The 17,710-nt window shown below is 47.4% G+C and overlaps 1 protein-coding gene across 1 annotated transcript in view; it reads left to right on the plus strand.

The window, feature by feature from the left end:
* Positions 1 to 17,710, plus strand: part of LOXHD1 (lipoxygenase homology PLAT domains 1) — a 328,148-nt gene that overhangs the window by 156,587 nt on the left and 153,851 nt on the right. Inside the window, exons 16-19 of the mRNA XM_040336339.1 lie at positions 10,341 to 10,501; positions 14,362 to 14,438; positions 16,414 to 16,610; positions 16,901 to 17,093. Coding sequence (XP_040192273.1) covers positions 10,341 to 10,501; positions 14,362 to 14,438; positions 16,414 to 16,610; positions 16,901 to 17,093 — 628 coding nt within the window. The remainder of the gene's footprint in view (positions 1 to 10,340; positions 10,502 to 14,361; positions 14,439 to 16,413; positions 16,611 to 16,900; positions 17,094 to 17,710) is intronic.

Here is a 17,710-nt window from a genome sequence, read left to right on the forward strand (position 1 = left end):
CTCAGAGAGACCGCGAATCTCTCCGTGGGGACTGTCAGCAGCGCAGCCGGCTTCTCGGCACATCATCAGGCTCCTCTCAGCGCGATGCACCAGGCGGGGTGGTGAGTTCCCTGGGGGCCCTCATGCTCAGAATAGAGCTAGAACAGCCGGGAGGTGACCGTGGGTGGTTCTCTGCTTAGCAGTTTGGGTAACTCGGTGGTGGGATGCCCTGGAGCCTGTACTAGGTACTATCCTCCCCACTAAGGCCTGAGTTAACCCTTGATGCCCCTCCCCCTGCCACTTCTGTTGAGGGAGTGTTATTTCTGAAGCAGCTAGTGCCTGGTTGGGGGGTAAAAAAGCGCCCCCTCCCTGAGCCTGCTTCGGGGGATGCCGCTGACATTATACTATGCCCGGCTATTGCGTCTGGTTCTGTGGTGTCAGTGGATGCGGGATATAAAAAACCCACGCGACCAAGGAATTTGTTGGAGCTCTTATTTTCTGCGTTTAGAGCTTATAGCTCAGTAACTAGACGGTTTGTGGTTTTGGCGGAGGTACCAGATGTACCGGTCCCTTTTGGGTTCCGCAAAAACGCAGCGCACTGCAACTGTGTTCCTTATTTGGACTTTTTATGTTACACCGCAGTGTATATATATATATATATTTTTTGCAGTCCCTGAATGCTTTGCGACCCCTTTGTAAGTAGGTGGGTCTCTCCTCCTGTGGACCCCCCGGTGTCCGGATGGAGCAAAGCCGCCACGTTGCCCGTGGAAGGGGCTCCTGCCTGTGGGTACCCCGCTGAGACCGGTCTTGACTCGGTCTCTGGTGTCACAGACTCTGACTAGAGGGCTGTAGCTCCTGCTGCAGGAGCTGGGGGCACAAGATGCTGCTGAGCCCTGTAAGGACCTAGCTGAACGTTTGGTTCGGGGTCTGTAGTTCGTCTGTGAGTCGGTCCTGGATGCGCTTCCCTTGCTTTCCAGGGCCTCCGCCTGTGTGGGGGTGTTTGCGCCGCCTCGTGTGGCTTACATGCTGGTCTTCGGACCGATCCTCAAAGGGTCCTTGGTGGACTCACCCCTTTAGGGGTGGGCGGCTTTTTGGGCCTCCCGGGTTGGCACCCCTAGGGATGCCACGGGTGGTAAGAGCACGCTGCTTCCTCTGCTAGGAAGGGCAAGGAGCCTCGCCGTCGGCGAGGGCCCTCCTCTCCCGAGCGGTTCGTGCGCCCAGCACGGTGGGTATTCTGCAGGGTGCTAAGGCCCCCGCTGCGGGGCTGTGACGCGCCTGGCACCACGTGCCTTATGGGCCTGCGGACGGTATTGCTTCCGCATGTAGGTCTGCCCCCGCCCGTGTCGGGTGGGGGGCTGGCTTTGTGATTTTGCGGCTCGGTTGAGGCCTCTTCTTTCCGACCGTTGGCTTTGCGAGGTTTTCTCGCGGTGCAAGATAGATTTTCTCTCTTGGCTGCCTAACAGATTTTTTCCTCTGGCTTCCTCCGGTTCGCTGGTTGGTTCTGTCCAGGATCTTCTGATCAGGGGAGTGATGGTGCCAGTTCCCTCAATGGAACGGTCTCAGGGGTAATACTCCAATCTGTTGGTAATCCCCATGGTGGACGGGGTCCGTCCAATCCTGGGCCTCAGGGCCCTCGTTGTTTTTTTGTAAAGTACAACATTTCAGGATGGGAATTTTTTTTTTTTTTTTTTTTTTTTTCTGGCGTCCTTGGATGTCATGAACGCATACCTGCATGTTCCCATATGCTCTAAGCACCAGAGATTCTGGGCTTTGCGGTCAGGGAGGACCTTTTTCTTTTTGTGGCCCTCCCGCTCGACTTGGTGTCGACACCACAGGTTTTTACCGGGGTGCTCGTCCCGATACTGGCCCGGCTGTGTCAGCGGGGGTTTATCGTGGGGTGTCTGGGCGACATTCTCCTACGAGCTTCTGAGAACTCTGCATTTGTGGAGCCGTGTCTATCACGTGTCAGACTCTCCAGGAAGTTTGGCTGGCTTCTGTTTTTGTCCAGAAGTCAGTGTTGGTCCCGTCTGGGACTGGAATTCCTGGGACTAGTCCTGGATTCCGCCGGGGCGGGAGTTTGTTCTCCTAACGGAAAAATTTAAGACTCAGCAATCTGCTGGGCAGCAGTTGTCGACCTAGTGGTGGTCATCTCTGCGATTCTGCTTGAGGGTTCTGGATCTGACGGTGGCCTCTTTCGAGGCGGTTCCGTATGCCCAATTCCACGCCAGGGTGCTACTGGAGGACCTGTTGTCACGTGGGGACTAGCTTCCGTCATCTCTGGATTACCAGGTTCGGATGAGTCATCTAGTCCCTGGTGTGGTGGCTGATGTTTTCCGGTGCTTCGGGCCGGGAAGTCGTTTCGGCCAAGCCACTGGACAGTGGTCGCGACGGATGCCAGCCTCTCCGGTTGTGGGAGGGGTTTTTGGGGCACCCAGTCAGCCCTGGGGTGCTGGACTCGGGTGGCGACCCACCTACCAATCATTGTTCTGAATTACCTGGTGGTCCCTGGATCTACAGGGCCGACCATTCGGGACCCTGTCCGTCAACGCTGTGGCGTACGTCGACCATCAGGGAGGCACACAGAGCTCTGTTGCAGCGACGAGGGTCGCGCACATACTTTGGTGGGCCGAAGGGTCCGTTCCGGCTCTATTGGCCGTGTACATTCCGGGAGTACGGAATTGGCAAGCCGACTCCTAAGTCGGATTGTGCTTGACCACGGAGAGTGGTCTCTCCACCCGTAGGGGTTTTTCAGTATATGTGCCGAAAGTGGGGCACTCCAGGCGTGGTCCTTCTAGTGTCCCGCCTCAACCGGAAGGTGCCATGTTTTTGGCCAGGGCACGGGTCCCGTGGGCTGACGCGTCAGGCGCGTTGGTGGCTCCTTGGGGTCGCTATCGCCTGCTTTACACCTTCCCTCCTCGGTAGCTTCTTCCTCGCCTGCTGCGCAGAGTGGAAGCCGAGGGTATTATCAATCCGGATTGCCCCAGATTGGCCGCGTCGCTCCTGGTACGCGGACCTGGTGCGTCTGGTGGCTGACGCCCCCTAGCATTTTCCCCTGGGGGTTGATCTTCTGTTACAGGGTCTGATCTTCCACCCTGTTTTTACAGCCACTGGCTTAGCGACGTGGCTGTTGAGAGCCTGGGGCTGAAGGCCCGAGGCCTATTGGGCTCGGTGGTCTCGACCGTGCTGCCGGCACGGTAGTCTACCTCACGTAGGATTTACATCATACGTGGAGGGCCTGCATCTCTGGTGAGGAGATGAAATGGCACCCTAGTACGTACGTACGTACGTACGTACGTACGTACGTGGTATCCAGGATTCTGCTGTTTTTTACAGCAGGGAGTGGATCAGGCTCTCGCCTTACGTACAGTTGGAAATCAGTTTTCTGCTCTGGCTGTTATTTTCAATGAGCCTTGGCGTCGCACTCCTTGGTGCGTACGTCTGTTCTGGGGGTCTGGCATATGGCCCCTCCACTACCCCCATGGGACTTGTATTTAGTCCTTTTGGTTCTTCTGGATGCTCCCTTTGTGGACATTCGGGAGGTTTTTTGTTGACTGTCACGAGACGGGAGCAGGTTTAGCTCAAGTGCTAGAGTACCTGCCCTTCAGGCATTTGACTCTGGGTTCTAGCCCAGGAAGGTCTGCGTTGTCACGTGGCCTTGGCTCGTCGTGGGAATTTCCACTGTGATTTTTTTCTGGTAGCAATTACCTCGATCAGACTAGTGTTTGTCTGAACTGGAGGCCTTGTCTTGCATGGCTCCCTGCTTGGTCATCCATAAGGATGAGGTGGTGCTGCGGCGCAGCCGTCTTTTCTCCCCAAGGTGGTTTCGGCTTTTCACGTTGGTGTGGACATTGTTCTTCCATCCTTATGTCCTTGGCCGAAATGGAGGGAGGTGGCCACTTTTACATCCTCTGGATGTGATTCGGGCCCTACATATGTACTTATCTGCTACGATTCCATTCCGGAAGTCGGTCTCACTGTTCGTGTCGCTGGCTGGTTCTACCAGGGGGCCTGGTAGTCTCGTCGGCCACCTTTTTCCGGGGTGGATCCGACGGATTGTGCTTCAGGCCTATGCCCTGAAGGGGCAGGCGCCTCCCTTTTGGGTTACGGCGCATTCGACCAGGGCGATCGGGGCCTCTTGGGCTTTCTGGCATCATGCCTGTGTTACAGGGGTGTATGGCAGCGACCTGGTCGTCGTTCCACACTTTTTCTAAGTCTTAAAGGTGGATGTGAGTGCATCTTCTGATGCCTCCTTCAGCCGCAGGGTGTTACAGGCGGCAGTTTACGGTTGGAGTTCCTCCGTTGAGTGACTCCGGTGTTGTTTGGGGTGTAACCTGTTTTTGCTGTGTTATTTTCCCACCCCTCGAATTTTTTTGACACTGCTTGGGGACGTCCCTAAGGTCAATGAAGGCTGTGTCCGTCTATGAACGAAAGAGAAAAAAGGATTTTTGTACTCACCGTAAAATCCATTTCTCTGAGTTCATAGACGGACACAGCACCCACCCCTCCTTGGTTTGTACTGCTTGTTACGAACTGAAGCTGCTAGAGCAGAGTGGGGGTTATGCCTGGGGGAGCCACGCCCCCTGGGAGGAGCGGCATGAAGGAAAGTTTTTAACACCTTAAGTGCTGTAGAATTCTGCCTAAATCTCCTGGTAGGAAGAAGCATAACCCTAAGGTCAATGAAGGCTGTGTCCGTCTATGAACTCAGAGAAATGGATTTTACGGTGAGTACAAAAATCCTTTTTTTTCTCTGTCTGTCTGTCTATCTATCTATTTTTCTCTGTCTGTCTATCTATCTATCTATCTTTCTCTGTCTATCTATCTATCTATCTATCTATCTTTCTCTGTCTATCTATCTATCTATCTATCTATCTTTCTCTGTCTATCTATCTATCTATCTATCTATCTATCTATCTATCTATCTATCTATCTATCTATCTTTCTCTGTCTATCTATCTATCTATCTATTTATCTATCTTTCTCTATCTATCTTTCTCTATCCTATCTATCTATCTATCTATCTATCTATCTATCTATCTATCTATCTTTCTCTGTCTGTCTGTCTATCTGTCTATCTGTCTGTATATCTATCTATCTATCTATCTATCTATCTATCTATCTATCTATCTTTCTCTGTCTGCCTGTCTATCTGTCTATCTTTTTTTGTGTCTGTCTATCTATCTATCTATCGCTGTCTGTCTGCCTGTCTATCTATGTGTGTGTGTCTGTGTGTCTGTTGGACAGACTCCCTATACAAGTAACTACTCAGACAAATAATAAAGTTTAAGTAAAGAAGCAAAATGCTTGTAGAAAAAGAAGCTGCATAATTTAGAAGTGCGTTATGGCGAGATTAAAAAACCTTGCCCCAAGAATCTTCTAAAATATACCTCCCATGATGCTTTGATCCTCTCTTACTCTAACTACACTTATATACCTTGCAAGAATTGCAGCAAACTTCCCTGCAGCTTCTTACTTACTTCTGCTCTATAGATACCCAGAGTGGCCAATGCACCCACTTTCCCTTAGACCCCTTTCACACTGGGGCATTTTTCAGGCGCTTTAGCGATAAAAAAAAGCGCCTGTAAAGTGCCTGAAAGAAGCCTCATCTGCAATCCCAATGTGAAAGCCAGAGTGCTTTAAGAGCCCTTTCACACGGCCAGCGCCCGAAAAATGCTGGTAAAGCGCCGCTAAAACTATCAGCTTTTAACCCCCGCTAGTGGCCGAATAAAGTGTTAAAAACGCTTTGCAGGCGTTTCCCATTGATTTCAATGGGAAGGGGGCTTTAGGAGCGGTATATTCACCACTCCTAAAGTTCTGCAAAGAAGCTGCTTGCAGGACTTTTTTTGACGCCCTGCCAGCGCAGCGCCTCAGTGTAAAAGCACTCGGGCTTTCACATTGGGATTGCAAATGAGGCTTCTTTTAGGCGCTTTTTTTTTTAGCACTAAAGCGCCTGAAAAAGACCCCAGTGTGAAAGGGGTCTTACTGGGAGGGTCTCCCTCATATGATCACAAGATCATAGCAGGCAGTGTTTAAAAAGAGAAATAATTTTGTAAAAAAAAAAGAAGAAAACCTGCATTCTGAAATACCTGTAGAATTGTATCCACAATATCATCACAGCTTGAAGGTTCTCTGCAGTAACATTGCAGGGGGTTGCTGAGATTTTACTGCAAGTTCTGGGCAGACCTCTGGGAAAAGGCAGTGAGCCAATCACACAAGTGGGAAAGACATTTTCTGGATGTGGAATACTGTTACCAAGGGAGCGGAATTTGATTATTTGGAAACGTTCTAGAAAACTGTATTAAAGTGGAGGTTCACCCAAAAAATACATTTTTAACATTACATTCAGCCGAGTTGTCCTAATAAAAATCGGCTGTTTTTTTTTTTTTCGTACATACCGTATTTTCACCGCCGCTTCCGGGTATGTCTTCTGCGGGACTGGGCGTTCCTAATTGATTGACAGGCTTCCGACCGTCGCATACTACGCGTCACGAGTTGCCGAAAGAAGCCGAACGTCGGTGCGCAGGCGCTGTATAGAGCCGCACCGACGTTCGGCTTCTTTCGGCAACTCGTGATGCGTTGTATGCGACGGTCGGAAGCCTGTCAATCAGATAGGAACGCCCAGTCCCGCAGAAGACATACCCGGAAGCGGCGGTGAAAATACGGTATGTACGGGGAAAAAAAAAAAATAAACAGCCGATTGTCATTAGGACAACTTGGCTGAATGTAATGTTAAACATTTATTTTTGGGTGAACCCCCGCTTTAATATTACATTACAAAATACATTTTAAAAAAAATTCCGGGTCCCCCTGAAAAGTCGAATATAAATATATAAAATCGATGTCTTGGCTAATAACACATTTTGGAATGGAAAGGACGGATCCGTTTCTTCGTTCCGTTTGCAGCTTCTTTAACCGATTCATTAATAGTTCTTCCCGAAATAGGTTACTGAATAAATTAGTTTAAAAATAGTCTGCTCTTCAAGCAATTACATCACGGGAATCTGCGAAGCTTAAGCCCTAATCAATGGACTGAATAAATAACTCGGAGAAAAAGGTGCAAGATGTCGGCAGATGGGGTAATTGTAGAGTGTGGGGGAGGGGCAATGAATCACGGGAAGACCGACAATAAATTCTTACAAAAAAATTTACACTTTAACCACTAGCTTGTTTTTTTTTTTCTAAATTTTTTTTTTTTTTTTTATAGCGCAAAAAATAAAAACCATAGAGGTGATCAAATACCACCAAAAGAAAGCTTTATTTGTGGGGAAAAAAAAGGACATTAATTTAATTCAGGTACGGCGCCACACGACGTCATAACCAGGCCATTTTTTGCGATACGGCACTGCGTTACTGACAATTGCCAAAACACACGGGGCCAGATTCTCGTAGATTGGCGTAAAAATGGGCTGGCGTAACGTATCTGATTTACGTTACGCCGCCGCAAGTTTTTCAGGCAAGTGCTTTATTCACAAAGCACTTGCCTGCGGCGGCGTAGCGTAAATCACCCGGCGGAATTCAAATTCGGCGGGTAGGGGGCGTGTTTGATTTAAATGAAGCGCGTCCCCGCGCCGAACGAACTGCGCATGCGCCGTCCCTAAAAAATCCCGGCGTGCATTGCTCTAAATGACGTCGCAAGGACGTCATTGGTTTTGACGTGGACGTAAATTACGCCCAGCACCATTCACGGACGACTTACACAAACGACGTAATTTTTTAGATTTTCGACGCGGGAACGACGGCCATACTTAACATTGGCTGCGCCTTATATAGCAGGGGCAACTTTACGCCGGGAAAAGCCTAACGTAAACGTCGTAACTTTACTGCGTCGGCCGCGCGTACGTTCGGGAATTCGCGTATCTTGCTAATTTGCATACTCGACGCGGAAATCGACGAAAGCGGCACCTTTCGGGGAAAAAAAATTGCAGTTACGATCCGACGGTGTAAGAGACTTACGCCTGTCGGATCTAATGGATATCTATGCGTAACTGATTCTAAGAATCAGTCGCATAGATACGACGGCCCAGATTAGGACTTACGACGGCGCAGCGCTTTGAGAATCTGGGTCACAGATCCAAGTCCTGTCAGGGAGAGGAGACCGATGGTGTGTCCCTTGGGACAGCGATCGGTCACCTCCCCCAGTCAGTCTCCTCCCCCTACAGTTAGAATCACTCCCTAGGGAACACATTTAACCCCTTGATCGCCCCCTAGTGTTAACCCCTTCCCTGACAGTCACATTTATACAGTAATCAGTGCATATGTATAGCACTAATCACTGTATAATTGTGAATGGTCCCAAAATAGTGTCAAAAGTGTCCGACGTGTCCGCCGCAATATCGCAGTCCTGACAAAAACCGCAGATCGCCGTCATTACTAGTAAAAAAAATATATAATTAAAAATAATTTCATAAATCAATTCCCTATTTTGTAGGCGCTATAACTTTTGTGCAAACCAATCACTATGCGCTTATTTTTACAAAAAATATGTAGATGAATACATATCGGCCTAAACTGAGAAAAAAAAAGTTTTTTTTTTTTTTTCTTTTTAATTGTGATATTTATTATAGCAAAAAGTAAAAAATATTGTGTTTTTTTTCTTCAAAATTGATGATCTTTTTTGGTTTATAGCGCAAAAAATAAAAACAGCAGAGATGATCAAATACCACCAAAAGAAAGCTCTATTTGTGGGAAAAAAATATGTTACTTTTGTTTGGGAGCCACGTCGCACGACCGCGCAATTGTCAGTCAAAGCGTGAAAATTGGCCTGGGCAGGAAGGGGGTGAAAATGCTCGGTATTGAAGTGGTTAATTCTTTGGGGGGGCTTAGATACGCTTTAAATACTTGGTTCATTGCTTTATTCAGACATCTCAAACTCCGTATAGATGGAAGGATGCAGATGGTTCTCCTTTTTGTATGACAACATGGAGGTTGCTCAGGTGATGATGCAGAAAGCAGATCCTCCCACTGCGCAGGTTTCCAGGGACGATCCTAGGCAGGGTGCACAGGGTGCTTTGCACCCAGGCACCTGCAGAGGTGGGGGCGCCAAAATGCCAGAGTTCTCCCCTCCCTCCTTTCCTCCTTTTCTCCTTGTTTGTGTCCGTCAAGAACTCGTGTTCTGAGCATAGGTATGTGTCCGTCCAGAACTGATGTGTGATCATAGGGCAGCCCGTCCAGCCTGACAGTGCTCGGGGGAGGGGCCGCTCCTCTTCCTAACACAAGGGTTCTAGTTTTCAGTGGCTGCTGAGTGCTGATGTGCAGGAATGAATTCCTCACACTGGGAGTCTTGGATCCCGCACTGTCTCCACCAACTCCAGTTGGAATGCCTCCCCCTCCCATCTCTATCTTGGGCTGCAGAGAGAGATAACCGAGGTGAGTCACAGTGTTCAGTGTGCTGGGGGATGGCATCCCCAGCATCCCTTTATGTGCTCTGGGCTGCCCCTGCTCTATATGTTTTATGGCATGATAGATTGCATAGGATACACAACCCCTGCCCATTCCTGTACTATGTCTGCAATCTCTGACCATTTCCTGTACTATGTCTGCAGTCTCTGATCATCTCATGTACTGTGTCTGCAGTCTCTGACCATCTCCTGTACCATGTCTGCAGTCTCTGATCATCTCATGTACTGCGTCTGCAGTCTCTGACCATCTCCTGTACCATGTCTGCAGTCTCTGACCATCTCTTGTACCACGTCTGCAGTCTCTGACCATCTCCTGTATCATGTCTGCATTCTCTGACCATCTCTTGTACCACGTCTGCATTCTCTGACCATCTCTTGTACCACGTCTGCAGCCTCTGACCATCTCTTGTACCACGTCTGCAGTCTCTGACCATCTCATGTACTGTGTCTTCAGTCTCTGACCATCTCCTGTACCATGTCTGCAGTCTCTGATCATCTCATGTACTGTGTCTTCAGTCTCTGACCATCTCCTGTACCATGTCTGCAGTCTCTGATCATCTCATGTACCGTGTCTTCAGTCTCTGACCATCTCCTGTACCATGTCTGCAGTCTCTGATCATCTCATGTACTGTGTCTGCAGTCTCTGACCATCTCCTGTACCACGCGTGCAGCCTCTGACCATCTCTTGTACCACGTCTGCAGTCTCTGACCATCTCATGTACTGTGTCTTCAGTCTCTGACCATCTCCTGTACCATGTCTGCAGTCTCTGATCATCTCATGTACTGTGTCTGCAGTCTCTGACCATCACCTGTACTATGTCTGCAGTCTCTGACCGTCTCCTGTACCATGTCTGCAGTCTCTGACCGTCTCCTGTATCCAGAAATATTTCTGCAGCCAGGCGCCTGTGACCCTAGGATCGACCCTGCAGGTTTCTATGTCCTCACCACACTTCTTCCTTCCTTCAGGCTGATGAATTTATCATAGAAGCCGTGACTCTACAGAAAGTGAGGAGGGTGCGCATAGGGCATGATGGGAAAGGAGGAGGCTGCGGATGGTACCTTGACAAGGTTCTAGTGAAAGAGGAAGGAAAACCCGATTCTGAAAACATAGAATTCCCCTGTGACAGGTATGACCCCAGATTGGTACAACGACTTCATAAAACTCATATCTTCAGAACTATACATTCAATACTTCATACTTTCAAAAGTAATATATATATTTTTTTTGCGCACTTGCAAAGCCACGCCTTCAAGATTCTCCCTCTACACAGTGCCATCCATATCCTTTCTGAGCGACTGCCGAGATCAAATCACATACAGCATAAGGCTGCATTCACACCTTGGCGTACCTAATCGACAAAACACCGCGATTGTGAATGCAGCTTACCCCCAGGTCCAAATCTCCTATGCCGAACGCCGAAAGCCACCTGAAAAAAAGGTCCGGGACTTGTTTTCAGGCGGCAGGCGTACGGCGCTCGGCGTTCGGCGTGGAGATGTGAACCATCTCCATAGAGGGCAATGTAAAATCAATACCTCCAGCGTCTTAGGGGCTGCTGCGGCGTCGCGCTTCAGGCGTATATACGCCTAGGTGTGAACAGAGCCTAAGTCACCAAGAGATTTCTTGTATTTTGCTCAGTGAATCAGAGGCCTGATTCGTCAAGCCGAAAAACAGCATTCTGTCCAATCAGTTTGGCCATAGACAAGTGAGATTTTTTTTTTTTTTTTTATTCAACCAGTCGACTAAATCTCCAGTACATTTTAGTTGACTAAAATGATTTCAGACCGCGTTCACACCGTCCCCTAGGGTGACCGCATTTCCAAACTACCATTCAGGGACACCCTCCCTTCCCATAAATCAGCTTGTGCTGTAACGAATCACAGCACAGTGATTGGACACAAGAGGCGGGATTTATGATTTCTCCAATCACAAACAGGGGGCGGGGATTGTGCTCCTCCAGTCATTCCCAGCCAGGACAAGTACTGTCAAAGGGCCGGATTCAGATACGAGATACGACGGCGTATCTCCGGTATACGCCGTCGTATCTCTGAGTGCGGGCCGTCGTATCTATGCGCCTGATTCAGAGAATCAGTAAGGCCTAGTACACACGAGAGGATTTATCCGCGGATACGGTCTCGAGGATTTCAGCGGATTTGGATCCGATGGAGTGTACTCACCATAGGATCGAAATCCGCGCCGAAATCCCCTCGCGATGACGTGTCGCGTCGTCGCCGCGATGATGACGCGGCGACGAGCGCGACGCTGTCATATAAGGAATTTCACGCATGCGTCGAATCATTACGACTTATGCGGGGGATCCCTTCAGACGGATTAATCCGGTGAGTCTGTACAGACCAGCGGATCAATCCGTTGGGATCGATTCCAGTGGATAGATTTGTAGACATGTCTACAAATTTTTATCTGCTGGAATTGGGAAATCCCCGCGGATAAATATCCGCAGGAATGTACACACCATAGAATCTATCCGCTGAAACCGATCCGCTGAGATTTTTCAGCGGATGGATTCTATGGTGTGTACGGGGCCTTTACGCATAGATTTCCCTAAGACCTGACCGGCGTGTCTTACACCGTTGTATCTTAGGCTGCATATTTACGCTGGCCGCTAGGTGGCGCTTCCGTATAGTTACGCGAGGAATATGCTAATTAGGTATTTACGCCGATTCAGAAACGTACGTCCGGCCGGCGCATTTTTTTTACGTTGTTTACGTTAGGCTTTTTTCCAGCGTAAAGTTACCCCTGCTATATGAGGCGTAGCTAATGTTAAGTATGGACGTCGTTCCCGCGCCGAGTTTTGAAAATTTTACGTCGTTTGCGTAAGTCGTTCGCGAATAGGGCTTTGCGTAAGTTACGTTCACGTCGAAACCTATGAGGCTTTGCGGCGTAATTTTGAGCATGCGCACTGGGATTCTTTCACGAACGGCGCATGCGCCGTTCACAAAAAACGTAAAATACGCGGGGTCATCTTAAATTTAAATAAAACACGCCCACAACATCCCCATTTGAATTAGGCGGGCTTACGCCGCCACACATACGCTACGCCGCCGTAACTAAGGGCGCAAGTTCTTTCTGCATACGGAACTTGCGCCCAAAGTTACGGCGGCGTAAAGTATCTGACATACGTTACGCCGCGCCGGCAGATACTGCAATGTATCTGAATCCGGCCCAGTGAGTAATGCGGTGATGTGGCGCCCTTTTTTGGGGGCATCAGATTGGCCCGGTGGGGTGGGGTGGGGGGTGGCTGTGTCAGTTTCATTCCGGGACGCTGTATTGTCCTGGAATGAATGTACCCGGGACAGACCTGCAAAATGCGGGACTGTCCCGGTCAATCCGGGACACGTGGTCACCCTACCGTCCCCGCATGCAGCTTACAGCAGGGGTCCGGTGCGTGCTGGTTCACCGGTTCAGGTCTGATTTCAGCCCAAATTTTGGGCTGGAATCGAACCTGAAACGCACCAAAAAAGCATGCGTTTTTCCAGCACACCACACCAGACCCGCTGCGGAGATATGTGAACCGGCTCCATAGAGAGCCAGTCACATTCTCCTGCTATGCGAATTGAAACGTGCATTCAATTCGCATAGGTGGGAACCCGGCCTTAGTCAACTAAAATAATTTCAGTCAGCTAAAACTAATTTTAGTCATCTAAAATCTAATGGGTGTAGTTAAACTGTAATGCGTTATTTAAGCATTTCTCTACAATTTCCAAACTCATTACTGTATATACTGCTGGAGTGAAAAACCTAACATGTTATTATTTATGGTATTGAGGTATGAACAGGGCCACCATCAGGGGGGTACAGGCAGTACACCTGTAAGGGGCCCGCATGGCAACCCCCTTTTTTTTATTATTATGCATTTTTTTTGTAAGGGGCCCGAAGGTCAACCCCCCCTTTTTTTTTATAAATAAAAAAATATATATATATATTACATTTTTTTGTTTTTATTACAGGGCCCAGAGGTCCCCAGGGGCCCGAATGGCAACCCCCCCCTTTTTTTTTATAATTAAAAATATACATATATATATATATATATATATATATTATTTTTTTTTTATTATTACAGTGCCCAGAGGTCCCCAGGGGCCCAGATAGCAATATTTTTTTTTATATATTATTTTTATTTATTTTTTCTTTTCATTAAAGGGCCCAGAGGTCCCCAGGGCCCTGGATGGCTACCCCCCATTTTTTTTATAATCTTCTTTATATTTTATATATATTTTTTTTTTGTAAGGGCCCAGAGGTCCCCAGGGCTACCCCCCCTTTTCAGATTTTTTTTGTTCGTCAGCACCCAAAGCCCCCTCAATTCATGGCGGCAGCACCCCCCGCTTCTCAATTTGCGGCAGCCACTCGCTTCTCAATTTGAGGCAGCAGAACCCCCCGGTTCTCTGCTCCAGGGAGCCCATGCCTGAAGCTGTGTAAGGGGCCCCATAATTCCTGATGGCGGCCCTGGATATGAACATGCATTCAGTGTTAATTTCATTGACTAAAACATTTTAGTCGACCGAATGAATACTGTTTTAGTAAAATACGACTAAAACTAAAACAATTGCGATGACTAAAATACGACTAAAATTAAAATGCCATTTTAGTCAAAAGACTAATGCCCAGTACACACGATCGGAGTTTCCGTCGGAATAAACTGACGTGTTTTTCCGACGGAATTCCGTTCAAGCTGTCTTGCATACACACGGACAGACCAAATCCCGACCGTCAAAAAACGCGGTGACGTACAACACTACGACGGGCCTAGAAAAATGAAGTTCAATGCTTCCGAGCAGGCGTTGAATTGTTTTCGAGCATGCGTGTCCCCATGGAGTTCCACACAGACGAACGGAATTTCCGTCTGAAAAAAAGAGAACATGTTCTCTTTCTAACTCCGTCGGAAACTTCCGACAGAAAAAGTCAGATGGGGGCACACACACGGTCGGAATATCCGATGAAAAAATTTAACTCTCTGTATCATCTGTACAGGTGGTTCGATAGGAATGAAGATGATGGTTTTATCATTCGAGAGTTAGTTCCAAGCGGGGACTCGCAGAATCTGAGAAGTAAGTTTCCTGTCTTGAACCTGTCAGGATATAGGAGCCGTCACCTTGAGATCGGCATTCACCGAGGCTCCGAAATGTCAGTGTATATACAGCTGTGCTCATAAGTTTACATACCCTGGCAGAATTTATGATTTCTTGGCCATTTTTCAGAGAATATGAATGATAAACACAAAAACTTTTCTTTCACTCATGGTTAGTGCTAGGATGGACCCATTTATTAGCAATCAACTGAGTTTACTTTTTTTAAATCATAATGGCAACAGAAACTACTCAAATGACCCTGATCAAAAGTTTACATACCCTGGTGATTTTGGCCTGATAACATGCACACAAGTTGACACAAAGGGGCTTGAATGGCTATTAAAGGTAACCATCCTCACCTGTGATCTGTTTGCTTGTAATTAGTGTGTGTGTGTATAAAAGGTCAATGAGTTTCTGGACTCCTGACAGACCCTTGCATCTTTCATCCAATGCTGCACTGACGTTTCTGGATTCTGAGTCATGGGGAAAGCAAAAGAATTGTCCAGGGATCTGCGGGAAAAGGTAGTTGAACTGTATAAAACAGGAAAGGGATATAAAAAGATATCCAAGGAATTGAGAAAGCCAATCAGCAGTGTTCAAACTCTTAAGGACCCGCTTATGTACATATACATCCTGTTTTTAAAGATGGATATCTCGGTAACAGCAGCAGCTGCTGCCACAACCGAGATATCCATTTTTTCCTTGAGCGGTCCTGTAAACGATAACGGTGCTCCTGTAAACGATAAACTGTTTTAGTCTTGTAAATGCCAAATCTGAAAAACAGCCAAGGTCCTTAAGTGGAAAATGAGGGGTTCTGTTGAAACCAAACCACGGTCAGGTAGACCAACTAAAATTTCAGCCACAACTCCAAATGGTTTAGGATGCAAAGAAAAAAACACAAAAAACTTCAGATAAAATACAGCACTCTCTGAAATCATGTGGTGTGGCTGTTTCAAAATGCACAATAAGGAGGCACTTGAAGAAAGATGGGCTGCATGGTCGAGTCTCCAGAAGAAAGACATTACTACGCAAATGCCACAAAGTATCCCACTTACAATACACCAAACAGCACAGCGACAAGCCTCAAACCTTCTGGCACAAAGACATTTGGAGTGATGAAGCCAAAATTTAGCTTTTTGGCCACAACCATAAACGCTTTATTTAGAGAGGAGTCAACAAGGCCTATGATGACAGGTCCACCATTCCTACTGTGAAACACGGAGGTGAATCGCTGATGTTTTGGGGATGTGTGAGCTACAAAGGGCACAGGAAATTTGGTCAAAATTTATGGCAAGATGAATGCAGTATGTTATCAAAAAATACTGGAGGAACATTTACATTCATCAGCCAGGAAGCTGCGCATGGGACGTACTTGGACATTCCAATAGGACAATGATCCAAAACACAAGGCCAAGTCCACCTGTCATTGGCTACAGCAGAATAAAGTGAAGGTTCTGGAGTGGCCATCTCAGTCTCCTGACCTCAATATCAAAAAGATCTCAAACATGCCGTTCATGCGAGACAGCCCAAGAATTTACAGGAACTGGAGGCTTTATGCCAAGAGGAATGGGAAGCTTTACCATCTGAGAAGATAAAGAGCCTCATCCACAAATACCACAAAAGACTTCAAGCTGTCATTGATGTTAAAGGTTAAATGTATTAAGAACTGGGGTATGTAAACTTTTGATCAGGGTCATTTGGGTAGTTTCTGTTGCTATTATGATTTAAAAAGAGTAAACACAGTTGAATGATAATAAATGGCTTCAGCCAAACACTAACCATGAGTGAAAGAAATCTTTTGTGTTTATCATTCATATTCTCTGAAAAATGGCCAAGAGATCATAAATTCTGCCAGGGTATGTAAACTTATGAGCAGAACTGAATATTTAATTTTCCACTTTCTAGCATGTTTTTGCTTGGTTTTAATGCCACATGTCCCATCTCCCATCTCTAGGTATCAGTTATCACTTCCAGATTAAGACAGGAGATGTCAGCGGCGCCAGCTCTGACTCCCGAGTGTTTGTCAAGCTGTACGGTGAGAAGGGAGACACCATCAAACAGTTCCTGCTTGTTTCTGACAACGACGTGGATGACAACTTTGAAAGGGGACGGGTGGACAACTTCACCATCAACACCATAGATATTGGGAAGGTACATTTTCAAATTGTGTTAAAAAAATTAACCAAGTTAAGCCGGCCATAGATGGATCAAATTTCGGCTGGTTTGGCAGGAACCAGCCGAATTTTGATCCAGCTATGGTGAGGCTGGTTGTACAGAAGTCAAGCAGGCAAGGTGTGCTATTGTATATGAAATTAAATTTATAATTATAATAGACATGGACACAGGATTGGTAAATCATCATATGTGTCAAATTGTTTTATTTCCTTTTTTTGTCCTCCTAATAATTTTTTTTATTTTATCCATCTTTTTCTTCACATTAGATTAACAAGCTCCTGATTGGCCATGATAATGTGGGAATTCGAGCTGGGTGGTTTTTGGGCAACGTTGTGGTGCTGGTCCCGGCACATGGCAAACAGTATATGTTCCCAGTCAACCGCTGGCTCTGCAGGGATGAATGTGACGGCAAAGTGGAGGTGGAAGTCTACGCCAGTGAAGTCATCGATATTGAGAAATGTAAGATTAAACCCAGGGGCGTAACTACAGATCACGGGGCCCGTGGCAAAATTTTGACTGGTAGGGCCCGAATGACCTCCCTACTGTAATTGGTATTATCATAAAGTGCCAAAAGTATTGGAACACCTGCCTTTACATGCACATGAACTTTAATGGCATCCCAGTCTTAGTCCATAGGGTTCAACATTGAGTTGGCCCACCGTTTGCAGCTATAACAGCGTCAACTCTTCTGGGAAGGCCGTCCACAAGGTTTAGGAGTGTGTCTATGGGAATGTTTGACCATTCTTCCAAACGCACATTTGTGGGGTCAGAAGGCCTGGCTCGCAGTCTCGGCTCTAATTCATTACAAAGGTATTCTATCGGGTTGGGGTCAGGACTCTGTGTAGGCCAGTCAAGTTCCTCCATCCCAAACTCACTCATCCATGTCTTTATGGGCCTTGCTTTAGGTCTTTATGGACCTTGCCGAGCGAGCGCAAACCATACAAGGCCACATGCCCTCAACATAGAGGGGGTGCTTTGGGGAGTAGGAGCAGAGCCCAAATGCACCTTCCCATGTTGATGGGGACAAGGGCCTCTTCCCCACAACCCTGGGCAGTTGTTGTGGGGGCCTACAGGCG

Source organism: Rana temporaria, chromosome 1, assembly GCF_905171775.1.
Source record: "Rana temporaria chromosome 1, aRanTem1.1, whole genome shotgun sequence".
Classification (NCBI taxonomy): Eukaryota; Metazoa; Chordata; class Amphibia; order Anura; family Ranidae; genus Rana; species Rana temporaria.